This window comes from Scyliorhinus torazame, chromosome 2 (genome assembly GCF_047496885.1).
Source record: "Scyliorhinus torazame isolate Kashiwa2021f chromosome 2, sScyTor2.1, whole genome shotgun sequence".
Classification (NCBI taxonomy): Eukaryota; Metazoa; Chordata; class Chondrichthyes; order Carcharhiniformes; family Scyliorhinidae; genus Scyliorhinus; species Scyliorhinus torazame.
The window spans coordinates 359,180,520-359,207,266 of record NC_092708.1 but is presented as its reverse complement, the minus strand read 5'-3'; the positions used below and the strand labels follow the sequence as shown (position 1 = coordinate 359,207,266).

The 26,747-nt window shown below is 43.7% G+C and overlaps 1 protein-coding gene and 1 long non-coding RNA gene across 2 annotated transcripts in view; one reads left to right on the top strand and one right to left on the bottom strand.

The window, feature by feature from the left end:
• Positions 1–803: 803 nt before the first annotated feature.
• Positions 804–7,002, bottom strand: LOC140403942 (uncharacterized). Its single transcript, XR_011938439.1, has 2 exons — positions 5,863–7,002; positions 804–3,283 (listed from the first exon to the last, which is right to left on the bottom strand). It is a non-coding gene; the product is annotated as an uncharacterized lncRNA (long non-coding RNA).
• A 685-nt stretch (positions 7,003–7,687) lies between these two features.
• Positions 7,688–26,747, top strand: part of LOC140407602 (serine/threonine-protein phosphatase 2A 56 kDa regulatory subunit epsilon isoform-like) — a 221,226-nt gene continuing 202,166 nt past the window's right edge. Inside the window, exon 1 of the mRNA XM_072494961.1 lies at positions 7,688–7,962. Coding sequence (XP_072351062.1) covers positions 7,809–7,962 — 154 coding nt within the window. The 5' untranslated portion in view covers positions 7,688–7,808. The remainder of the gene's footprint in view (positions 7,963–26,747) is intronic.

Here is a 26,747-nt window from a genome sequence, read left to right as displayed (position 1 = left end):
CGCAACATGGCGGAGAGCTACAGGGGCCCGGAGCGGAGGAACATAGGCCCCCACCAGGATAAGCCCACCTGCCGATCGGTAGGCCCCGATCGCGGGCCAGACCATTGTGGAGCACCCCCCCCCGGGTCGGTTTCCCCCTTCTCCACACACCCCCTCCCCCAAACCAGGCCATCCCCCGCATCATGAACGGCGAGGTCCCGCCGGGTAGGACCATACGAGAACGGCACCGGTGGGACTCAGCCTAACTCGGCCCATCACGTGGGGAGAATCGGCGGTCCGGCATCAGAGCAGCGTCGCACGAACTGCCACCGCCCCCCCCCCCGATTCTCCGACTCCGACCCGGCATGGGGTCGCAGAATCCCACCCCCGGTCTTTACAGTTTGGTGCCATCTTTCTAATGCTCCCTGCAATTCTGGATGATACACACTTGATTTGAATTGCTTTATCCCTAAGCTATCCATAATTTTCTTGAATAACTTTGACATTAAATTTGATTCCTGATCTGATTGGTTTTCTCTAGTGAGCCCGCAATCTGGTAAGAAATGTGGTTAACTCCTCTACGACCCTCTTATCTGCAATATTTTGTAATGGAATGGAATGGCCTCTAGTAGACACATCCATATAGTCAACAAATACTGATTCCCACTTTGGTCTCATGAGGGGGATCCCACATGATCAATTAGGATCGGAGTAAAAGGTTACTCAAATGCCGAAATGGGTGTTAAGGGTTCTGGATTGATTAGTGCTTGCGGTTTTCCTATCACCTGACATTTGTGACATGTACGACAAAATTCAACTACAGATTTAGATTTGTCACGTGTACCAAGGTACAGTGAAAAGTATTGTTCTGCGTACAGTCCAGGCAGATTGTTCCATACATGAAAAACACAAGACATACAATAAATACACAATGTAAATACATAGACATTGGGTGAAGCGAACGGAATATAGTGCTACAACAGTAGAGAAGATGCATAGAGAGATCAGTTCAGTCCATAAGAGGGCCATTCAGGACTCTGGCAACAACGGGAAAGAAGCTGTTTTTGAATCTGTTGGTGCATGTTCTCAGACTTTTGTACCTTCTGCCCGATAGAAGAGGTTGGAAGAGAGGATAACCCGGGTGGGAGGGGTCTTGATTGTGCCATCTGCTTTCCTAAGGCAGCGGGAGGTGTAGACAGAGTTAATGGATGGGAGGCGTGTTCGCGTGATGGACTAGGCTGTGTTCATACAGTTTTGGGTTGAGCTATTGCCATACGAAGCTGTGATGCAGCCAGATAGGATGTTTCTATGGTGCATCTATAAAAATTGGTAAGAGTCAATGTGGACATGCCAAATTTCCTTAATTCCCTGAGGAAGTATAGGCGTTCTTGTACTTTCTTGGTCGGAGCGTCGAAGTGGCTGGACCAGGACAAATTGTTGGTGATGTTTACATCTAGGAATTTGAAGTTGTCAACCATCTCCACCATGGCACCATTGAGGTAGAAGGGGCCTGTACGACACTTCACTTCCTGAATTTGATGACCAGCTCCTTAGTTTTGCTGACATTGAAGGAGCGATTGTTGTCATTGCACCGTGTCACTAGGTTCTCCATCTCCCTCCTGTACTGTGACTCATTGTTGTTTGAGATCTGACCCACTACGGTCGTGTCATCAACAAACTTGCAGGTAGAGCTGGAGATGAATTTTTCCGCACAGTCGTGCGTGTGCATAAGGCGTATTATAGGGGCGAAGTATGCAGCCTTGCGGAGCCCCGATATTGAGGATCATCGTGGAGGAGGTGTTGTTGTTTATCCTTACTGATTGTGGTCTATGGGTCAGGAAGTCGAGGATCCAGGCATAGGTTTTGGAATTTGGTTATGAGCTTGGTTGGGATTATGGTGTTGAAGGCGGAGCTGTAGTCAATGAATACGAATCTGAAGTAGGAGTCCTTTTTGCCGAGATGCTCCAGGGATGAGTGTATGGCCAGCGAGATAGCATTTGCTGTGGACCTGTTGTGGCGGTATGCGAATTGCAGTGGAACAAGGCAGTCTGGAGTTGATGTGTCTCCTGACTAACCTCTCAAAGCACGTTTTAATGATAGATGTCAGGGCCATCGGTTGGTAGTCATTGAGGCATGTTGTCTGGTTCTTCATTGGCACCGGTATGATAGAGGTCTTCTTGAAGCAGGTGGGAATCTCAGAACAGAGTAGGGAAAGATCGAAGATGTCCACGAACACACCCGCCAGTTGGTCCGCGCAACATCTGAGTGCAGACCAAGGACTCTGCCAGTACCGGTTGCTTTCCGTGGGTTCACTTTTGAGAAGGCTGATCTGACTTCTGAGGCTGTGATGGTAGATATTAGTGTGTCCGTGGCTCTTGGGGAAGTTGACAATGGTTTGTTGGCTTCCTGCTTGAAACAAGCTTAGAATATATTGAGTTTGTCAGGGAGGGGTGCTCTGTTGCCAGAGATAGTAAAAGCCTAGCTGTCTTGCAAACAAGGATTTTTAAAAACACTACTACAGCAATCATACACACACTAACCAGGCTTTTAACCCTCACTGCATCAAATACACATATCTGAAATTCCTACGTTCATCACACTCTTGGATTCTGGCACTAGTTCATATGTACTTACAATGGCTTTTGTGATGAAGATAGGAATTTCAGGTATATTGTATTATAAGTATGTTTTGCAGTAAGGGTTAAAAGCCTGGGTTAGAGTGTGTTTGACGACTGAAATGATGTTTTAAATGATTCTTAGGTTGAACCTTTTGGGAGCCAGAGGTGCAACTAACCATCGTAAAACCTTCAGCTAATGCTGTTTTTTTCTGATTAAGGGGAATCCCTGGGGAGTTAATTAGTTTGCAGCTTTGTGAGATGATTAGAAGTCACAGAATCCCTACAGTGCAGATGGAAGCCATTCAGCCCATCAAGTCTGCATGGACCCTCTGAAAGAGCACCCCACCTAGGCCCACCCGCCTGTAGCCCCACCCAACCTGCACATCCCTGGACACAAGGGGCAATTTAGTATGGCCAATCCGCCTAACCTGCACACCTTTAGACTATGGGAGGAAACCGGAGCAGCCAGAGGAAACCCACGCGGAAACGGGGAGAATCTGAAAAATCTGCACACAGTCAACCAAGGCCACATTTGAATGGTCTCTGGCGCTGTGAGGCAGCAGTACTAACCACTGTGCCACCGTTCCACCTGTCAGTGCTGGGTGGAGCTAATGCATCCGGCTTTTTGAGAAAGCATTTTCAGTTCAGTTCTGTTCTGGCAGGGAATACAAGTCAGGTTTTTCTCTCTGCAATTTAGTTAAAAAGAGATGAACAGTCTTAACATCAGTGCAAACGTATCTGAGGACAAGGGAGAGCCGAAAGAAGCTAGTTGAAACAACGTTTGAAGATATACAGCCAAAGTTTCTATATGGGTATGACTGGAGTTAGATCTTTCTGAAAAGCAGTCTCAAGAGCTCCCTTTCTCAATGAATAACTCTGTAAAGTAAGTATTCCTCTCTGCCATTGGTGTTTAAGGTGGATTGAGAGTTGAGATGGTTGTTTTCTTGATGTTTAAATGGGAATAAAGATAGCAATTAAGGGTACTTTATTCACTGTATTGAGCATTATTGTTTAAGGGGTAATTAGTTATTTTCCAGTAATAAACTTCGAGTACCCAATTCATTTTTTCCAATTAAGGGGCAATTTACCTATCCTGCACATCTTTGGGTTGTGGGGGCGACACCCACGCAAACACGGGGAGAATGTGCAAACTCCACACGGACAGTGGCCTAGAGCCGGGATCGAACCTGGCACCTTGGCGCCGTGAGGCAGCAATGTTAACCACTGTGCCACCGTGCTGCCCTGATGTTAAAGATTTTAATGCTGTGTTAGTAGTAACATTTGTTTTAAAATACCATATCCCTATTTCTTTGTGCAATCACTCCTGGAACCAAGTATTCTTGCCTCACAGTCTTACAAAATAAAAATAAAATATTGGGGGTTCTGTTCAGTATTGGTGTCGTCTGATCTGGAATCGTAATACTTTTCACACCTCATCATAATTCCTAGATACGTCCTCTGACAATGATACAAACATTTTGCTAGCTCTGTCTAATAATTCTAATTGAACCAACAATACTACATGGTTTTTGGCCAATTCAATTGTTCAGCTACTTTTGCAAATGAGATAAAAAATGTTTCCACATCTTTATTGTCAAATCCTGACAGTGCTTGATAATATTTAAACATATCCCACGAGTATTTGGACTAGGAAAGCGTACTCCTCCCTCTAAATTTTCCTCATCTTCTGTCTTTAACTCCAACCTTTTCAGTTGATGTGCTCTATGTCTTTCTAACTCCCTCTCCTTCAGGTCTATTTTCTGAAGTTCAAATTCTCTCTTTACTTTTTTCTCTTGTCTTTGTTTCACTCTCTTTTTCCTTCTCTGCCTTTTCTTTTTCCTATGCTTCTAAATCCAGCTGTCTCAATTTTTCAGCAAGTTGTAATTGTTTAATTTGCAACTGGATCCTAACTAATTAGACCATAAGACATAGGAGTGGAAGTAAGGCCATTCGGCCCATCGAGTCCACTCCACCATTCAATCATGGCTGATTTCAACTCAATTCCAATGATTCTTGCCAGAACTCAGGCTATGCATCTGGCATCTCTTCCAAATTTAAATGCTGAGCTGTCTTTTTAAATTACCTCTACCTTCCACACCAGTGCAGGTAGATTCAACTGTGCAACTTCTCTGCCAATTCCAAAAGGTTTGTTTTAATAACCTTCTGTAAACCACCCAGGGTTATTTCTTTAATACCCAGAAAACCCTTGGCTTCTGAGAGAGCCATTTTACAAGTAATTTCCTATTCAGCTGACAAGAGTATCAGAACCTGAAAACAGCAGCTCGTCACACTCGCTGTCTTTAAATTCAACAATTCCAAGCCAAACCAGGAATTACTCTTTTAAAATCAAGGCAAAGAGCTCCAAATTGTGTTAGGATCTCAGACAAGAATCCAACTATTTGCAATTTGTAAAACTGTGAGGAAATGTTACTGCACCACAGGAGTGATAACACTGACCCATAGGTATCTTTTATATTCAAATACACTCTAATTTAAACACATAATTAATGACATTAGCAATAAAGAAAGAAACAACTTTACAGTTAACGGTTACAACAGTTCTTGAGTAAAAGAGAAAACCTTAACTTACTTTGTAAAGTTGCCATTATATTTTAATTAAGCAAACCAATATATTTCAAATGCCACTTATGGATAAAGTTTTTTTTAAAATTTAGAGTAGTCAATTCATTTTTTCCAATTAAGGGGCAATTTAGGGTGGCCAATCCACCTACCCAGCACATTTTTGGCTGGGGGGGGGGGGGGGACAAAACCCACTCAAACACGGGGAGAATGTGGTGGATAAAGTTAACAACCAGGTTTCTACTTGCTTTTCCCTGTGCAGAATCTTTGCCGAGATAACCTTTCAGGAGCAAATTAAAACACCTCTGTTCGGATGAAGTTCTCGGACCAACTGACTTTTCCTCCCATTAACTACATCATCTGTCCCCAAAGCATAAGGCATTCTTTTGTCTCTTTTTCAAGATGTCCTTTGACTTGTTTAGCCAGGACCAAACACAATACCCCTCATAAATTATCTACTGCCAAGGGTTCCATCAAACGTAAACAATATTCCATCAGCTAGCTATCTGTAAATAAGTAAATGGTTCTCAAATCAATTAGCAGAACACTTCACCTACAAAATCAATAATTACCTCATTTTTATGAGACCTTAATCACAGCTTTAGCAGTCATACTGCCTGTATGCATTATAACCCAGGTTTTAATAACATTACTGCAAAAAATGTAAAATATGACAATTTCTTACATTCATCTCAAGCTATGGCGCAAGCTCTCAAGCACCCACCCTGCTGAAAGCCAGGCATGGAGGAAAGATCATCAAGGACAGGAAGGCAGTCAGTGCTTGCTGGACAGAACATTTTGAAGAACTCCTTAGCAGAGACACCGTCATTGACTTGAACGTCCTCATCTCCTTCTGCAATATCCCGTCAGGCTCAGTCACACTGTCAAGCGAGATTGAAAAATCCATTCAACAGTTGAAAAAACAGCAAGGCCACTGGAGAAGATGGAATCTATGCTAAAATTCTAGAACATGGTGCAAATAGACTCCTGGCATAGCTGCACAATCTCATATCTCTCATCTGGGAAAAAGAGCATGTGCTGGGTGATCTCAGGGCTGCTGCAATTATGACTACACAGGCAGGATTATTGCAAGGATCCTCGCTAATTGCTTCCTCCCCATGGCTGAGGAACTCCTTCTAGAGTGATCACTCAAAACCAGCTCCGTTGGACGAGACATGTTTGTGTGCATGACACCAGACTAGCCGCGGCGGCAGGAGACTCCCAGGGCACAACTGAAGCACTTTAGGGATGTCCTGAAACCATCCCTCCGAAAGCTAGTGATTCGAAACAAACCTGCTGGACTTATAACCTGTTGTAAGACTCTTTACTGTGTGCACCCCTAACAAGGTCACACATCCCAACAGACCAATGCCCAAACTGGACACGGTTTGGGAAGGCATCAGATGCATTGAGAAACTTTGTTGGGATTGTGCACACCAAAGCCAGGGCATTGGAGGGAGCAGACAAAGCTACAACCCAACCCTTCGAGCATCACCCGTCTCCCATGTGGCAGACCGAATCTGCTAATGGCGCATTAGGTTTTATCGGCCATTTCAGAACCGGAGTGGAAGCCTCGATCCTCGATCCAGAGGGAGAGCCCAAGACGACGGTGTTGCATTTTATAATTTATATTGGTGGTGTTGTCTAATTTGCCCGTTCTATAATCTGTATTGTTCAGATTGCATTGCTCTCTCAAGACACGAGCTCCCATCTGGTCGCCGACAGCCGTGAGCTGTTCATCCAGGTAACTGTTGACCTCCTGACCCCTTGCGAAAACGCGTCATCGCCACTCAACCGCACTGGGCTGCCCCTCCGCACAGGCAAGCTTTCCGGGCGCCGTGACGTCAATGGATCGACGCGCCCCTCGACCACTCAGGATCGCGCGCGCCGGCCCGCTGACGTGAGCTCGATTGACTGGGCCTTCTGACCAATCGAAAAGCGCCTCTGCCCGCCGACGTCGGATGGCTTCACCCAACGGCAGGGCGGGGCGAGCGGGAGGAGGGAGGGACTAGTTGGCGCGGCCCCGCCCACCCTCCCTCCCTCCGCCCGCCCGGATCTGGACACACAACCCCCATGTTGGCAATGGATGCGCGTCCCGTCGACTCTGACACAAAAGGAAGAGGAACACAATAGAGGGGAGGGGGGGAAGGAGAGAGAGAGAAAACCCCACACGGACTGAGAGAGGCGGCGAGCGCCGAGGAATGTGACAGTTTTTAAAAAATTATAAGTCCTATAATCTGCTTCGAGGAGAGGATCCGATCCCCCCTCCCCCCCCAAAAAAGCACGCCGCCCCGAATTTAATGGTCGCCTGAAGAGAGTGAGAGGAGAGGGTAGCGGGTCCGTCCCCAGCCCGGAATCTGACCCCCCCTCCCCCCCTCCGATTGGACACCAGGCCGGGCTCCCCTGGTGGTGGTGAGGGCCGGGGAGGAGGGCAGTCAGTCAGACCCGGGGTTGGGTTTGGGGGGGTGGGGAAAGTTTTTTTTGTGGTTTTTTGGGGGGGGGGGGGGGGGGAAGAGAGAGAGGAGAGTTGTCTGTGTGTGTCTGTCCTGAGTCCCCGGGCTGTCGCTAGCCCCCCACCCCCCCTCCTCCTCCTCGAGGTGAGGTGACTCGGCTCGGTCGAGAAGGGGGGATATGTCCTCGCCCACCGCCAGCACGCCAGTGGAGAAAGTAGACGGATTCTCTCGGAAGTCGGTTCGCAAGACCAAGCAGAAGCGAGCGCAGAGCTCCTCGCAGTACAAGATCCAGGGCAAAGCCGTCGACCTGAACCCCCTGCCTCTGCTGAAAGGTAAGGGCCACCGCCAGGCCTGCATGGTTTCCAGTTTCACCCCCCCCCCCCCCCCCCCCTGTGTGCTGCTTCGGCTCTCGAGGCCACCAGATGAGCAGGTCGATAAACTCCTGAGCAGTGGGTTTAATGAGAGAAATAACTTTGTTCTGAGCTACTGAAGAGGTTCCTGGAATAAAATGTGAGGAGGAGGGTGGCACACTAAGTTCACTCAGGATGTAATTATCCAACTTGGACATTTAAACGTCAATTGGAAGAAGCTTGGGCGCCTACGTTCCCCTCTTCCCACCCCACACCATACTTTCTTTTATGGTTGAAGTACTTAACTTCAACGGATTGTTGTTCGTTGCAGGTTTTCTGTGCAACTTGCTGTGGGGAGTTTTCTGGATCATCTGCGAGGGATAGGATTGTTACTCTCCTCTATCCAGGTGACCCAACGCCATTGTGTGGTTGCCAAGCTGACAGTGACTTCACAGTCCATTCCCTGTTGCTGAAGTAACAATGACTCTCTGGAGCAATGAAATTACTTTTGTAACTGCTTTCTTGTGGGATTACCAGCTTTAAGTAAATGCTTTAGTATAGTTTTTATTTTCTGAGTTGTGTGCATTCAACGAAATCACACTGGTCAGGTGAGTTATTCTGCTGTCAGTATTTCACATGCACAAGTGAACATGGGCATTCTAATGGCCTTCAAAAGGCTGTATTTTATCAGTTCTGTAGCGATTTGCAGCACAAGTCATTTTCAGCTAGCTATAACTTACCCTTGATGACTTTCAATATTGATGGGAGCTGGGGTTCTACCGTAAGATTGAATTAGTACGTTGATTCTTGTCTGAATGAGGTCGACAGTCCTCATAGCCAGGATTATTTCAGGAAACAAAATGAGAATAAGAAAAGCAAGCCATAAGATTGCATTGTATTAGACTATGTTGCAGTGCATCATATGTAAAATGTGCGTAATACATTATTTTGCTAGTGGTACGACTCAAAAAAAGTTTTGCAAATATGATAATTAACTGCTTATGCCAATTGAACGACAAATACTGTTCTACAGTTGGTTCTATTTTACTTGCAGTGATGGAAATGGTGTTTGGAAGCATGGCCTACCACAAATTGTTACTCGGCATTACAATGTTTTACTGTTTTTAATCACTCACTTTTGATACGAATATAGCCATGAATATTAGTGATATCAGTAGTTGGCCATCACATCTTTGGGAATTAGTATGTAAGTAACTCTTGTTAAATTGCTGTTTTATGGTTTTTAAAAAATGTTTCCACTGTAGGCAGCTTGGGTATATTAGGCAATGGTTCTTGGTTTCTATCCTGATTTGGTATATACAACCTGTATTGAAAAACATGATTTTCCTCTTTCCCCAAAGTTTGCTCCCATCTTTGCTTTTGGTGGGTGCTGGCTGTCAAGTATTTTGTCCAAGGTGCTATTCGTCATTGCCTAATGGTAATTGTTAGTAACCTATTTCGTCATTGATGGGAGTTTGAGAGAAGGAGGAAGTATTGTGACGACAGCACGGTAGCACAGTGGTTTGCACAGTTGCTTCACAGCTCCAGGGTCCCAGGTTCGATTCCCGGCTTGGGTCACTGTCTGTGTGGAGTCTGCACGTTCTCCCCCTGTGTGCATGGGATTTCTCCGGGTGCTCCAGTTTCCTCCCACAGTTCAAAGATGTGCGGGTTAGGTGGATTGGCCATGCTAAATTGCCCTTGGTGTCCAAAAAGGTTAATTGGGGTAACTGGGTAAAGGGAATGGGGTAGAGGAGGTGTGTGCTTGAGTGGGGTGCTCTTTCCAAAGGGCGGTGCAGACTCGATGGACTGAATGGCTTCCTTCTGCACTGTAAATTCTATGATTCTATGACCAAGCCAAATGTTGCCTTCATCCACCCTTTTTGGTAGCTGCTTTTGGATAATGATCAGGTATGAACCTGGTTATTTGTTTCACCCTTTTTTCTAGCCCACGGTCTCAAGGCCAGTTGCTACCATTATTGAGATCACTTATCTCTGCACAGACTGACGATTGAATCTGGGACATCTCGGTTCTGTACAGCTCCAAAGCGCTAAAGTGGCTTTACCTGGAAAGCAGATTTTCAAACTTAGCAAAAAATGTTGCAAAATAAATGTAATAATTCACTTACTTCAAATATATTAATTGGAATAGGACACTTGCTAACATACAATTTTTATTTTTTTGAAGCAGGAATGTGGTACCATCTGAACCACAAGGGCTGTTAAATACAACTTTGCAGTTGATCCTTGGGAATCTTGACTTAGAAAACATTTTCTTTATTTCAGCTACTTCCGAAAAGCAGAGCACCTCTGATTTTAGGTTCCATTGGCACACTTGTTATGAGAATACAGTAGTAAAGACCTCTCTAAAGTTGAAGGCGTATTTTCAATTGAATGCTTCAATTGACTGCCAAATCAGGAATGTAATTCGAGTAATTTACGCTCCGCATCTGAATCCTGAAATTGTTACTGCTTTGAATTCTTTGATATTGACAAATGCACCATCATTTTTCTCAATCAGTTAGTTGCTTTTTAAAGAGACCATCTAGCTTATGAAAAGACTAATTATGTTCACATTGTATAATGCTGTTCCAATTAGGAATAACATGTAAGCCGTGACAATACAATCGTCCTTCATTAGAAATACAATTACTTAAAAAATGTATTTTCATTGAAATTGTTTCATTGATAACAAAGACAACGTCAAATAGCCCAGAAAGCAGCTCCGACATGTCATACTAACAATCGGCATATAAAAAAAACCCCCAACCAACCAATCTTAGAACTCCCACCAACCCAACAAAAATTACCTACACCTAATAACAATAATAACCACCCTTTTTCTCTCGCCACCCCCCCCCCCCCCCCCCAACAGCTGATGATTGCTAATTCTTTAAAGTATTAGATGAATGGTCGTCACCTTGGGTAGAACCCCTCCACTGATCCCCTAATGATGTACTTGACCTTTTCCAAATATAGAAATTTTATGATGTCACCCAACCAGGCGGGGGCATTGGGTGCAATGGAAGATCTCCATCTCAGCAGAATTTACCTCGGGGCTATCAGAAAAGCAAAGACAAGAACATCTGAGAACGGACTGCAGCCCCGGAGTTTGATACCCCAAAAATAGCCACCAACAGACAAGATCAATGTTAAGAATCGCCAAAACGGACGGCACAATGGCGCAGTGGTTAGCCCTGCTTTCTCACGGCTCTGAGGACCTGGGTTCGATCCCGGCCCCGGGTCACTGTCCATGTGGAATTTGCACATTCTCCCCATGTCTGCGTGGGTCTCGCCCCACAACCCAAGATATGCAGGGTAGGTGGACTGGAGACACTAAGCTGACATGGTGCTACAGGAGGAGACCCAAGCTTTACCGTCCTTAGACACGACTTGAACATGTGGGTGTGATCAGCGGGCTCACGAGAGCACTGCTCACACCTGTCCTCCACTTCATCAAAGAACCTACTCACCCTAGCCTTAGTTAGGTGAGCCCTATGTACCACCGTAAGCTGATTCAGGCTCAGCCGTGAGCAGGAGGATGTGGAAGTCGCCCTACAAAGGGCCTCATTCCACACACACTTATTCAGAATGGGTTCCAGCTCCTCTCTCTTTGCCCTCACCTGCTCCAGCGGAGTAGCTTAAATGCCTTGTGGTTAAAATAATGCAACTGATGATATCGAAATAAATGTGTCCCCGACTGTTGAAATTTCGCTGAGCCCTCCTCCCAACTGGCAAACTGTCCCTCCAACACTGGCCGCCCAATAAAGGAAACTGAGTACCTCTGAAGGTACACGCTATGAATTCTTGGTGACTTATCCGCCCAAAATAAAAGCAAAAAAAACCACTTGGCAAGGAAAACAGGGAGGCATTGGTAGAATCATGGGACTCTCTGGGAAGCTATCTCTGGCAAGACGAAAACGCAATACCCCCAAAGCGGCTCCCTTCCCCGGGGGGGGGGGTTAACCGGAAAATATTCCCTCTTCAGGCTCAATTTATAGCTTGAAAAGACACAAAAGCTGCTAAGTAGTTTCATAATTTCGTCCATACAGGAGATTTATAACATACAAGAGCAGATCATCCACATATAGAGACACCTTATGTTCCTTCCCCCCCCCCCCTCCCCCCCCCCCCCCCCCCCCGGCCTTATCCCCCACCATTTGCCCGAAGACCTTCACGCTATAGCTAAAGGTTCTATCGCTAGTGCAAACAGGAGCGGCAACAATGGTGCCCCTGACTTGTAAACCTATTCAGTGGAAAATATCCTGAACTCCATGCATTAGTGCATACACTGGCCGTAGGGGCTTTATCCAACAGCCAAATCCATGAGATAGACATCTGCCCAAATCAGAATCTCCCAAGCAACTCAAAAACTTTCCACCACTTCACCCTATTGAATGCTTTCTCAGCATCCATAGATTTCATCACCTCTGGTTTGTGGGCTGGAAAAGGGGAGAGGACAACAATACCGCTGTGTATTAGTGGCACAGTAGCACAGTGGTAGCTTCACAGCGCTATGGTTCTAAGTTTGATTCCCGGCTTGGGTCACTGTCTGTGCGGAGTATGCACGTTCTCCTTGTGCGTGGATTTCCCCTCATTGCTCTGGTTTCCTCCCACAATTCCCAAAAGACGTGCTGTTAGATAATTTGGACATTGTCACAAGTAGGCTTACATCGCAATGAAGTGACAATAAAGATTATTATTATATTAGCTGGCAGTTGCCGCCCCTTCACAAAGCCTGTCTGGTCTTCTGCAATTATCTCTGGGACATAGGACTCCAATCGCATCTTAGCCAATATCTCGGTGCCTGCGTTCAGTAGAGAGATAGGCCTATATGAACTGCATTCCGTGGGATCCTTATTCTTTTTCAAAATGAGGGAGATGGAGGCCTGCGAGAGTGTTCAGGTAACGATCGCCGAGCTAGAGAATCATTGAACATATCTACTTTTAATTGCATCAACTGTCCGTAAACTGATCATGAAACTCGACGGAAAATCCCCCGCCTTAAATCCTGGAATCAGCCATTTCCACTGTCAGGGACTACCAAATAAATATTCAAGAGGTACAGGCTAAAGGCCCTCCCAAGGTGGCCACCAGCCCCACCCTTGGAGCAACACAAAGTAACTCCAAAACCACCACCAGCAAACTTAACCCCTCTCCCCATCCCATGCTCCCACCCAGACACTAAGCTCTTCAAACCTGATCAAACTGGTTCAACAGCTGCAGCTCCTCCCCCTGAGCCCCCAACTCTCCCATGCATTAGCTCTCCCTGAACAAACATACCCCTTATGTCATAAAAATACTCCCATCAACCCTACAAACAGAAAAGCAAATTTTAATAAATATCAACAACTATATACAAGATATCCCAACACCCAATCCACAGAAATCAAAAAACCCATACAACATGCTCAAATAGACCCACGTCCATGCCTACTAATAAAGGCGCCTGGTTCCTCTAAGTAATAGTGTTTGGACTCGTCTGTTACCCGCAACCTCGCCGGGTACACCACCTCGAACAGAAGTCCCTTCTCGTACACAATGGCCTTAACCTTATTAAAACGCCATCCGCTTCCTCGCCAACTCAGCCCCTCGCGTCCTGATAAATCCTCACGAGGTTTCCTTCCCACTTCGTGTCACGGTCCTCTCTGACCCACTTTAGGACCAGACCGATGTTCAAGGTTATCAATTGACCTTTGCCTTCAATTCTCGAAATCCGTTGAAGAATTGTCCACTGTGGGTTTCTTGCTTCTGTTCCCTTTTTGACATGTGTTCAGTACGGGTACCCTGTAGTACCAATTCAGAGTGCTTTCCTTAACAAACTGTGCGGGAAATCAGGCAGAATGGCCTAATAAAAGGCAGATCCTGGTCAGAGCTACCTAATGAGCAACTTCGCCCTCACATGCGCCATCAGAGGTCCCAGAAATACAATTACAATAACAGTTGGAATATTGCACGCAATTTTACCCAAGCAGCAGATCACTGCTTTGCCCTGTTTTTCAAACTATCGCACATTTACTTGTTTTGTTTTTCCCATATCCTATGTTGCTCTTCTTATATCCAGTAATACTTTTCTAGGCGAAGCATGTTCTTAAAGAATATTCTTATTGTTGAGAACATTCTAGGTGAAGAACAATGGAGTGCAGTGCAGATCAGCACCAAGATTGAAAATCATGAGACATGCTGGAAGAGAAGTAATTGATGAGCTGAAGATGGTTGGGCCTAGGACACTAGGAGTTCCTCTGGGTACTGTCCTAGGCCCAACCATCTTCAGCTGCTTCATCAATGACCTCCCTTCCATCATAAGGTCAGAAGTGAGGATGTTTGCGAATGACTGCACAATGTTCAGCACCACTCGCGACTCCTCAGATAATGAAGCAGTCCATGTCCAAATGCAGCAAGACCTGGACAATATCCTGGCTTGGGCTGACAAGTGGCACATTCCATTTGTGCCACACAAGTGCCAAGCAAGGATCATCATTTAGAAGAGAGGATCTAACCCATGACATTCAATGGCATTACTATTGCTGGGCAGATCAAAGGCTAGGATAACTCACCTCTGAGGCCCCCCCCCCCCCCCCCCCCCCCCCCCCCAAAAGCCTGTCCACCATCTACAAAGTGCAAGTCAGGAGTGCAATGGAATACTCCACTTGCCTGGATGTGTGCAGTTCCAACAACACTCCAGAGGCTCAACACCATCCAGGACAAAGCAGCTGCTTGATTGTTACCCCTCCCACAAACATTCAATCCCTCCACCATTGACTAACAGTGGCAGCCTGTGTACCAACTACAAGATGCACTGCAGTTACTCACCGATGTCCTTTAGATAACACCTTCCAAACCCATGACCACTACCATCTCGAAGGTCAAGAGCAGCAGATACCTGCGAACCCCACCACCTGGAGTTTCAAGTCCAAGTCACTCACTACCCTGACTTGAAAATATATCGCCGCTCCTTCACTGTCAATGGACCAACATCCTGGAAGTCCCTTCCTATTAGCACAATGGGTGTACCTACACCTCAAGGACTGCAGCGTTTCAAGAAGGCAACTCCCCACCACCTTCTGAAGGGCAACTAGGGATGGGTAATAAATGCTGGCCTAACCAGTGATGCACACACCCCGTAAATGAATTTAAAAATAGTGATTACAACAAGCCTAATCCTATAAGTTTTAGAAGAAAGGGGTTGAGGGAGGTAAGTCGTGGTCGGGTGATCCAAGTCTGGCAGGTTGTAATGGCACGGAAGTCTGGTTGTATTGTTCTTACATTTGAATCATTGGAGATTAGTAATCAGATTAGCATAAACCAGAGGTAAAACGTGGATCTTTGGTTTACACACCTGAGGCACTCTGTGGATTTGGCTTACACACCTGAGGCACTCCATGGATAGCCATCTCTCAGTGTTGAACTTTCCACCTTTCCTGTGAAAAGGATACATTTTCTGGTGCTGTGTTTCAGTTTGGCGGAGCAAAATTATTTAATGTTCTGTTAATGTCTCTACTTTCCTGGGAATTGATAGATAATAGCTTTGCCTTAGTTAACATATCACAGTAGTTTGGGCATGATTAATTATAAAGATTCCAATTTTTTCTTTACATGAAGTAACCTTAAATTCTAGTGGTTGTTTCTTTAGCCACGCAGTACTTGATATCAGTCTGTTGTCTCCCGTTTGTGTTATACATAAGATAGAACATGGGGCTAACATGAGAGTTCCCAGTTGGTCAGATCACATCTTAACTCGGGCATTCAGTTCTGGGCACCAGCCCTCAGGAAGACCGAATTGTCCTTGAAGGGCAATTGTCCTTAAAAGAGCATGCGGTACAGATTCAGCGGAGGGAGGGAGTGGAGTGTTATTTGAGAGAGAAAACTATCACTGAAACTGAATGGAAAAATCTACAAGGCAATTGTGTGATCGGCCTTATGTATTTTAAAAAATAAACTTAGAGTACCCAATTCTCTTTTTTTCCCCAATTAAGGGGCAATTTAGCGTGGCCGAATCACCTACCCTACACATCTTTGGGTTGTGGGGGTGAGACCCATGCAGATACTGGGAGAATGTGTAAACTCCAACTGGACAGTGAGCTGGGGCCGGGATCGAACCTGCGTCTTCAGAGCCATGAGGCAGCAATGCAAACCACTGCACCACAGTGCCGCCCCAAGATCGGCCCTATTTAGTGCAGAAGCAAGGAGAATATTAAGAAGAGAGGAATAATGTCTGGATACGTGTGAGATATGGATGCTGAGAGAGTGACAAGAAAGGACAAAATCAAGAACCAGGGCATCAGAGGGTAGGTGAAGATTGTGAAGGCATTGACAAAATTAGCAGAGAAGAGATCAAAATGGCATGGCCATGTTGCATTGCGTAGAGAGAGAGGCTAAGTGGTGAGGCGAGTGATGGAGATAGGACTACCAGGAAGAAGGAGGCCTAAGACCAGATGGAAAGATGCAGTGGCGTAAATGGAATTGGATAAGGAATGGATGACTGACGGGAGGAGCTAGAGAAGGTGATCAGCCGGCATTGTGACGATTCCAAGTAAAATGGGAAAAGCCGGAGAAAGATATCAAGGGATATAGAGTAAAGGAGGGCAAGTTCTAATGCAGGTAAGCCTGTATCTAATTCAGTGCCAGCGTACATTTGAGGGGTTGAATGGCCTCCCGTACCTTCTATGTTGGTTTTAGTATTTTTAAAACCTCGTGTCTTCTCATCAAATAATAACAGATTTTATCATTTTAAAAAATAAATTTAGAGTACCCAATTACTTTTTTTCCAATTAAGGGGTAATTTAGTGTGGCCAATTCACCTAACCTACACATCTTTGGGTTGTGGGGGTGAAAGGGAGAGAATGTGCAAACTCCACACGGACAGTGACCCAGGGCCGCGATTTGATCCCGGGTCCTCAGCGCTGCAGTCCCAGTGTGCCACATGCCGTCTCTAGATTTTTATCATTTTTTGCTTGGAGGATAGTGAAAGATAATTAAACTGATTAAACGTTATGCTGCTGACTGTTGGGATACCTTTTGACATTTCAGGAAGTTTGTTTTCTGGTACTGAATAAAATCTATTTGATCAGTTGAGGGCAGTTGAGTTTTCTCATTGTAAAGTATGCTCACACTGGCAGATGAGGAAGCAGTCATGATTTTCCTTCTCGCCCTTCCCTGCAGAAATGCTGAAAAATAAAGCTTCTAATGTTTTGCAGCCAAAGTTAGTTAGCTGACCAAGTGGGTCATTAAGCTTGTCTGCTTTCAGCTAATCAAATAGTTTAAATTTGATAACAGCCCTCAATTACAGAAGAAATGTTCCAGAATCTGTCTTAGCTTCAAAACCAGAAGTCATTCATCTTTTTAAGGGTTCAACCATGCATGCAAGTAAGCAGGCCTTCACACTGGAGCCATATGCTGGCAAAACAACTCCAAATGCAGGCTGTGCACATTACCTATTACAATTAAATTCTTCCTTTCTCAGTTGGAAATGTACTTCTTGCACAACACTGATCAAATGAAGTAAATCAGCGATGGAAGATTCTTCCTTGTTCCCCATTCCAATACATTCTTTAAGCTGCCACGCTATGCCCTCTGGTAGTCCTTTTCCCCACAATCTTCAGATTTCCCACTTTCCTCCCCCCTCCAAATATCTAATAACCCTTCACTGCTAACAGCCTCCTAGTACCTTTCTGATATGGGTCAACAGCAAAGAGTATCAACAGCTTAACTGTGGAAGAATATAGTCCAGCTCTTGCATGTTTATACTTTCTAACAGGCATCACTAAAAATACACCGTAGCGACTTAGCACAATTTTCCCCTCACTTTACTGAGGCCACTTGTTGCATTCCAGATTTAGTTGACACTAGCACGGTCGTTTTATTACTAAACCCTAGTTGTCCAGATTGTGATTTTACCTTTCTCTCTACAACTGACTAGCATGCAAGGACACTTCTGAGAGTATTATCAATCAGTCACATAATGTACATAATCATGTGTTGTGCCTTCTCAGGTTCACTCACTTCTCTGAAGAGCATTTGTGAACCAAGTTTGGATTTTACAAAACCTGACCGCTCTTAAGATCACACTTCCCTGTGTTAGACCAAATTACTGAATGTATTGATTTCCAAGTCGCAACTATCATGGAGGATTTGGTAGTGCAGTGCTCTAACTACTACGTAACTATCTCTGTCGATGCAATGTAGCGAGTTAATTGAAGTGGCTGCAATCAGCTAAGAACATAGCCAGAGGATGAACCACATTACCCATCCATTTTTTTTGTATTGGTATCATATCATGCAATACCTCCCTTCAATGTCACTCCTGGAGTTTGATACTTTCAGCAGTTCTGACTTTCGCCCGTGGAATAATAAATTCAACTTTGGCAATCACCATTGCAAAGATATATTAGATTGCCGATTTGTGTGTAGCAGTATGGGGCTGTTGCAGTAAAGAAATTAACTACAAATCAATAACAAATTGACAAAAGTGAAGGAATCAAAAAAGCCAACATCAGCCACCTTTGGTTTTGATGTAGCTTGGTTCATTTTAATGCTGGGTTGCTGTTATTGATTTGAAAGTAATTTCATCCTGATTAGTTTTCAGATCTAAAACAAAAAAAAACTTTTGAGTGCATTTTTGCCTGTCGAGCATTTTAATAATGTCAATATAATGGCATTATGGGGGTGATGCTGAAAGCCACGTTATTTTAGGGTTAATGCAGTTGGTGATTGCTTTAGGATAATGAAAAGTCCAATGTTAACTGAATATATTAACTATATTAATGGTTTCAAGTACAGTATCCCAATGTGATGCCTAAGATATCGGAGACAATTGTAAGCCAGGGGTGTTGCTGTTTGGTACACTCTTAAATATTCTTCTACAGCATTTCATCATACTGACAGCATTGAAATTGTAATTACGCATTTGTTTGGCATGATGTCTTTAACAGAGAAGCAAACAGACTGAAGGGGGCTCCTAGTTTTGAATGTAAATTGAGTTTTCCAACAGCATTGCCCAAACCTATATCATTTTCTGTTATTGCAAGTAATCAATGGAAAAATGTAGTTGAGAAATGTTTTTAGTACTTAAGTTTTGTTATCTTTTTTATCTTTGAATTAAAAAAACACTTGTCTCTTAAATTTGTTTTATTTGCTCAGTTGGCTGGACAGCTGGTTCATGATGCAGTGCAAGGCCAGCAGCATGGGTTCAATTCCCTTAATGGCTGAGATTATTCAGGAAGGCCCTGTCTTCTCAACCTTGCCCCTCGCCTGAGGTGTGGTGATTCTCAGGTTAAATCACCACCAGTCAGCTCTCCCCCTCAAAGGGGAAAGCAGCCTACGGTCATTTGGGACTATGGCTTTTAGTGTATTTAATGTCAATGATGCTGCTAGAAGTAGATGAAATGCTGTCATGAAACAAGTAATATTTGCTTGAAAAGTGCTTTGTAATTCACATTCTGCAACATATAGGGATGCACGGTAGCACAGTGGTTAGCACTGTTGCTTACAATGCCAGGCACCCGGGTTTGATTCCTGTCTTGGGTCACTGTCTGTGCGGAGTCTGCATGTTCTCCCTGTGTCTGTGGGCTTCCTCCAGGTGCACCGGTTTCCTCCCACAAGTCCCGAAAGACGTGCTTGTTAAATGAATTGGACATTGTGAATTCTCCTTCCGTGTACAAAGAACAAAGAAATGTACAGCACAGGAACAGGCTCTTCGGCCCTCCAAGCCCGTGCCGACCATGCTGCCCGACTAAACTACAATCTTCTACATTTCCTGTGTCCGTATCCCTCTATTCCCATCCTATTCATGTATTTGTCAAGATGCCCCTTAAATGTCACAATCGTGTACTCGAATAAGTGCCGGAATGTGGCGATGAGGGGATTTTCACAGTAACTTCATTGCAGTGTTAGTGTAAGCCTACTTGTGACAATAATAAAGGTTATATTATATTATTTCCCCCCTGTTCACAAAGTATGGGTTATGGAAGGCAAGGTTTTACTTGAGTACTAGTTCCAATCTCTCCACTCTTTTTGATTGCGCTGGCTGACTGTTTCAATAGACTATGATAATGCCTTGCATAGTGAAGAAGTGTGATGACTGAGCATAATACTCACTCAGTGTTCTTGTGTATTTATTTCAATGGTGGCCACAAATGGAATGGGAATGCTGACTCAACGTCTTCCCTTGCCCCCCCCCCCCCACCTCAAATTTGTTTTGTGTTATGAATCAGTGACGCGTGCAAGTAATTTGGCCCAGCTGGTCTATGTCCGTGATTATACTTTTTTTGCCCTCTGTTTCTCTTCCACTTTCCTAATCCCTCTTTCTTCATTAGGTTTCTTCTTAAATTCTTCAGTGCAACCTGTTTTAAGCGCTCCATGTAGTGAGAACCACTATCACATCACTCCTCATGTACAGAAATTCCAAATTTTTCTATGATTTCTTCATGGTTGCTATCTTCTGTCCATCAGTGAAAACAGTTTATCCACAGCTTCCAAACAAATGCCTTCATATGGGTAAAGGCTTCTATGGGATCTGCACTTTGTATTTTCTAGAGAAGAGTCCTATCTTCTTAGTTGTATTTTAGCTCACTTGGCTAGTCAGCTGGTTCGTAATAGAGCGAGACCCGCAGCGAGGGTTCAATTGCTGTACTGGCTGAGGTTATTCAGGAAGGCCCCGTCTTCTCAACCTTGCCCCTCGCCTGAGATATGGTGATCCTCAGATTAAATTACCAGAAGTTATCTCTTCCCCCTCAAAGGGGAAAGCAGCCTTTGGTCATCTGGGACCATGGCGACTTTTTCTTTACCTGATAATTGCATCTGCTTAAGGGTGTGATCATCCAGGTAAACCTTTTGTGCTTTCTCCAGTACTTAAATATCCTGTTTGTAATGTTCAGACCTGAACTGCATTTGTATCCTGTGATCTAATCAGATTCATTCCATATTAATCTAACATTAATTCCCTCTTTTTGATTTCTATCCTATTCCTGTCGAAATAAATTTTGCTTGTATTTTGTTCACTGGCACAAGTGTGTTTCGATTTGTAAGAATCGGTGTTCATTTTTAAAGTTAAAACCTCACAGCCTGTATAACTGGGGGTCTATCACAGTTTGTGCAATGGGAGCTACCTTGAAAACTGCTGGGATGTTTGGCGGCTCTGGTGAATGGACTCCTGAGTTATGAAATGAAAATCACTTATTGTCACAAGTAGGCTTCAAATGAAGTTACTGTGAAAAGCCCTAGTCGCCACATTCCGGCGCCTGTTCGGGGAGGCTGGTATGGGAATTGAACCGTGCTGCTGGCCTGCCTTGGTCTGCTTTAAAAGCCAACTTGTTAGCACTGTGCTAAGCCAGCCCCTAGGTGGAAGAAATTTGGGTGGGCAAATTGACAATTCCATTTTCAGCTGATCTTGCCAGTAGGACCAGAGTCAGGATCCCAACCGAGGAAAGGCAACATGTTCAAAATTCAGAACAGCAATTGGAAATGGGAACATTGTATACTATGCCATTATGCTGGGTAGCTGGGGGTTGAACTGACAAAGTTCCTAACAATGCATGATTAAAATATCTCCTTTGCTATTATGATGCCATTATTTTTAACATGATCTTTCAAGCTTTTTTTCCTTTAAATTTTCAACTGGGCCACTTCCCCTGCATTTTTAAGCTGACCTGCAAGAGCGGTGTAGTGCAGCCATAGGTTAATGTGTGCATATAGTCTCCTCTGATAGTCTGGGTGGGATCAGAAAATGACTGGAAATTCCCTTGCATCATGTTGCACTGTGGGCTGGTGTAGTATCATGTCAATGAGCAATTCCCGATTATAAAACTTTACTCAGTACTGAAATTGTGACCACTAATCCATGAGAAGAATGGCTTGTGAAATTTGTACATATTGAATTGATGTTAGTCAGGCATTTCCTAATTGAGTGTGCACTATACTGTCAGATTTCACTTGCGGATTAACTTCCCTTACAACAGAATGTATTCTAATGCATGCTAAAGAATATGATGACAAAAATGCAACTGAACTGCATTTTAGGCCTCGACAGCAAAGTACATGAAAGAAGAAAGCAAGTCAAAAATTTGAATTAACAATCGTCTAAGTGCTTCGTGCTAGTTGCACTTGTGGTGTCTTAAATGAATCATTGGGAACCTCAGAAATATCTTGGGGACAACATTAGTGTGTCACGGGAAATTACCAGGTAGTAGTTTCTGTTTGTACTGTGGTTGGTTTGTATTGTCTACTACAGTGAATGATTCTATGTATAGCTTAATCCCATTGCAAGTACAGTTGCCTACTGCAATTATAAACAATTAATTATTACCTTTGCTTAAGGAGACTGTTTATGAAAAGAAATAAACATTTGACTGTGTACTGTTTTCTATTTATAGTGTGATTTTAGATTGTGGTGTTTGTAGCCTTAAATAGACACTGTAAAACCAAAATCTTTGATAGATGGAGTGCAAATTTGGCTGTAGTGTGCTTATTAGAAATTTAAATTATTGAAGCATGCTCTGAGCAATTTAGCATGGTCAATCCACCTAATCTGCACATGTTTGGGTTGTGGGGGTGAAACCCACGCAGACACGGGGAGAATGTGCAAACTCCATCTTTGGGCACAATAATGAGCTGGATCTCACCCTTGCATATTATCTACATATATTTTCCACCGGGATTACTGGATATTAATAAGGGGTGCAAAACCTGGCAAGGATTTAGGTTTCCTTGCATTCCAGCTGAGATGTAACTAATTTAACACATGTTTCTGGTTTGTGTGGCACATTGCCACGCAGGTTTGTACCTTTATCGATCAGGGAAATGTGAAGATGTGTTTAGTCTGCAATTCTTTTAACTCGAGGATTACATAAACACTTGTCACTTGTAGAATATTTGCATCTTAGATGGTGTAGCAATTGTTGAAATTCTGGGTGGATTGTGAGATGGATATTTGCATGTATAATATGGAGTGATGTTGGTAATATTGCTGTGGGCTGTTTATTTTCTTCATCGAAGCAGTTCTTTATTTCATTGTCTACTCTTATGATATGGAAAAATATTGTGGTTGAGTTCGCAGAATTGAATCTCTTGTAAAAAGATTGTGAACTCCACCATCACTAACAAGAATGGAACTGGGGGGCAGCACGGTGGTGCAGTGGTAGCACTTCAGCATCACGGCGACGACGTCTCGGATTCGATCCCGGCTCTGGGTCACTGTCCGTATGGAGTTTGCACATTCTCCCCGTGTTTGCGTGGGTTTCGCCGCCAAAACCCAAAAGATGTGCAGGGTAGGTGAATTGGCCACACTAAATTGCCCCTTAGTTGGAAAAAAGAATTGTGTACTCTAATAATGAAAAAAAAAATGGAACTGGGAAATATTTGCATAAATATGTACAAGTTTCACAAGCAAATCCTCTCATGGATTAGTGGTCACAGTTTCTGTACGGGGTAGACTACAAACCGCTTCCAATCGTGAATTTATCTTATTTACATAATACTACACTAGTGTTGCTAACTTTTGGTTGGCTCTGAAATCGTAATTTGCTCTGTTTGTTTAACCTTTGCTCTAGAGTAGCCAGGTATCTTTATGATACCGCCACGAGGTTCAAGTAATGATCAATAACTCAAAATCAATTAGTAAGATTCAAATCAAAACACATTTATTATACACAGTAAATCACTACTCATGCATAAACTCTACTTTCTAGACTATTCCTATCACTAAAAGGCCTATACTTAGCTTCGGACTGGCCCACCTGGTCAGGGGAACAAATGGCCTTTCGTTCAGGTCCTGAGTCTGCAGGATTCAAAAGCTGGTATGGACTGGTAGCTAGGAGCGCCTATCTCGTAGCGAGCGTTGACTTGAGACTTACGTGGTTGGCGGCCGCTGGACAGTTCACTCTCAGATCTTTGGACGGGACAGGGTCACTCTGCTTCGCGTTGCTGAGTGACCCTGTCAAGAAGGACAATTTGAACTTGGGGGGGCTTTACTTTATAGTCCCCAGGGGCTTCCCGCCCTTCGGGGCGGACCCCGTACCTGGTTCCAAGTGATTGGACTACCTTCCGATCACTTGGATCGATTTCTCCAATGCTGGAGCGGTTCCCTGATCGCTGGGCGGTCCCTAAGTGTCCGTTGGCCTTCTTTTGTCTTGGCTCCTGCTGGCGCCGAGGCGTCTGGCTTGGCTTTATTCACCTTAAATGTTGCCATTGTGCCTTGGAATTGCTCATTACTATGCAGATGGCTGCTGGTTTCAGTGCTGTCTGGTTTCTTACAGGTTTCAATACACATGATTTCTGCATTTGCTGGTCTTTGCCTGTGTTGGCTGAATTTCCCTTCAGCCTTTGCGGTTCTCCATTTTAAGTTGGGAAGTGGCCAACCCAGGTGGCTACACTAGCCACAGTCTAACATGATGCAACAAACAATACTGGTCTCAGCACTGCTGCCTCTCGGCACCAAGGACCTAGGTTCAATCCCGGCCCCCGGTCACTGTCCATGTGGAGTTTTGCACATTCTCCCCGTGTCTGCGTAGGTCTCACTCTCGCAACCCAAAAAGATGTGCAGGTTAAGTGGAGTGGCCATGCTAAATTGCCCCTTAATTGGAAAAAATGAATTGGGTAATCTAAATTTATAATAAAAAAAATCCGAAACATATTGGTCTGGTTGGGTGTTGCTCATTTTAATTTGAGAGCATGAAAGCTGCTTACCCTGCTTGTGATTTCAAGCCAGTAACAATTCAAGCCAGTAACAAACTATCACAGCTGTGATAAAAGCAAATTACTGTGGATGCAGGAATTTGAAACAAAAACAGAAAATACTGGACTATCTCAGCAGGTCTCACAGCATCTGTGTAGAGAGAATGGAGCCAATGTTTCGAGTCTGGATGATTTTGACAAAGCACCATCCAGACTCAAAATGTTAGCTCCCTTCTCTCTCTCTCTCTCTCTCTCCACAGATGCTTGCTGAGATTGTCCAGTATTTTCTGTTTTTGTATTAGAACTGTGATCTGTTTAAATGTTATTATCATTGTCAAAAGCCAACCGGTTTCAGACTTTAATCTCCCCGCCGACCTGTATATTGCATGTTTAGATTTTGCAGGATTAATTTTGATCACATTTATTTTGTCAAATTTGTTATAAACAAGTAAATTGATATAACATTAGGTATAGCCAATTATTAGATAACAGGAATGTTCATGACCGGAAAAAAACATTTTCCCAAAGTAAATCATTTTTTAAAAAAAATTTGAAATTTAGAGTACCCAATTAATTTTTCCCAATTAAGGGGCAATTTAGCATGGCCAATCCATCTACCCTGCACATCTTTGGGTTGTGGGGGTGAAACCCACACAAATACGGGGAGAATGTGCAAACTCCACACGGATAGTGACCCAGGGCCGGGATCAAACCTGGAACCTCGGCACCGTGAGGCAGCAATGCTAACTACTGCGCCACCGTGCTGCCCCAAGTAAATCATTCATTAACCTTAAAATAAATTGTTTTACTCAAAGGATCCAACTGTATGTAACAAATAATTGATATGAAATATGAGCACCATCTCGACTCCCATATCACATATTAAACAGCATACATTTAAATTCAAAATTCATATTTTGTTGTTGGATGATTGCATCTTTGTGTAAGCTGAGTTTTATTTGTCTCACAGATGTTCCACCAAAAAGAACCAAACTAGTAGATTATAATGCTTCTCTGTATATATAATGTTAAAATCAGAGGAGCAGCAATAACAGAATCAATCCAACCTGATTCAGGAGGGATAGGACCTTTTAGGAAATAGGACTAATGGAAGACAAAATAGCTCTGTGTAGAGCTATGTAAAATAGTAGATTTAAGTGAGACACTAAATCAAGGTGTTATACCATTGAAGTGTACAGGTAGGAAAAGGATTTGGGATTGTTGTAGATAAGTTCCAATGCAAAAGTCTTAACAGGTAGTGGATTGCATGAGCAGAAGCATTTAATATAAACCAAAAGGAAAAATACTATTTAGGGCACTTGGTTAGACTCTAGATGTAGTATTGTCTACAATACTAATCAAACTGAGGGATTTTAGATGCCACTGTGGCTTAGAAGTCTCAGTCACTTGAGCCAGCAATTTGTGTTCAAATTCCGTCCAAAGATCTGATTTAGATAATTTTGGCTGAGATTTCATGTGCTGTATTGTTGGAGATGATTTCAGATGTCATGAACCCCCTCCTAGATAAAAAGATTCCAGTGACACTTGCAAGCAGAGCAAGGGAGTTCTGTGTTCTGGGCAATGTTTATCTCTGTGCAGATTATCCTTTAAAACCGATGATCTGGTCATTTAATTAATTGTTGTTTGTAGGACTTATAAATCTAGTTGTTGAATGTCCACTGATTACAACATCTAAGACTTGAAAATACTTAATTGGCTATATAAAGATAATTTCTTAATTTTGAGATTGAAGGTGTTGCTGTCAGAATAAACACCATTTTAGATCTCCAGAACCTGGTTACATTTTGTATGTTTTCCAAAAGGAGATCACCTGGAAGTAGTAAGCTATCAAGTTTTCAAAATTAAAAGGTTTAATAAAGCAGTTAAACGAATCGCATTAATGCAGGGGTCACAAAGTCGACATTTCAGATTCTGAGTAAATGGCGGGAGCTTCAGATTGAACTGTGTTCACGAGGTAATAGACACATGGTTTGAGGAAGGCCTTGCATGGAAATAGTTTAAATGGACTCGAGACAGATTCAAAAATAAAAACAATTTCATGTTCTTAAGCAGAAAGAAAGTTATGAAAAGATGATGTGAAG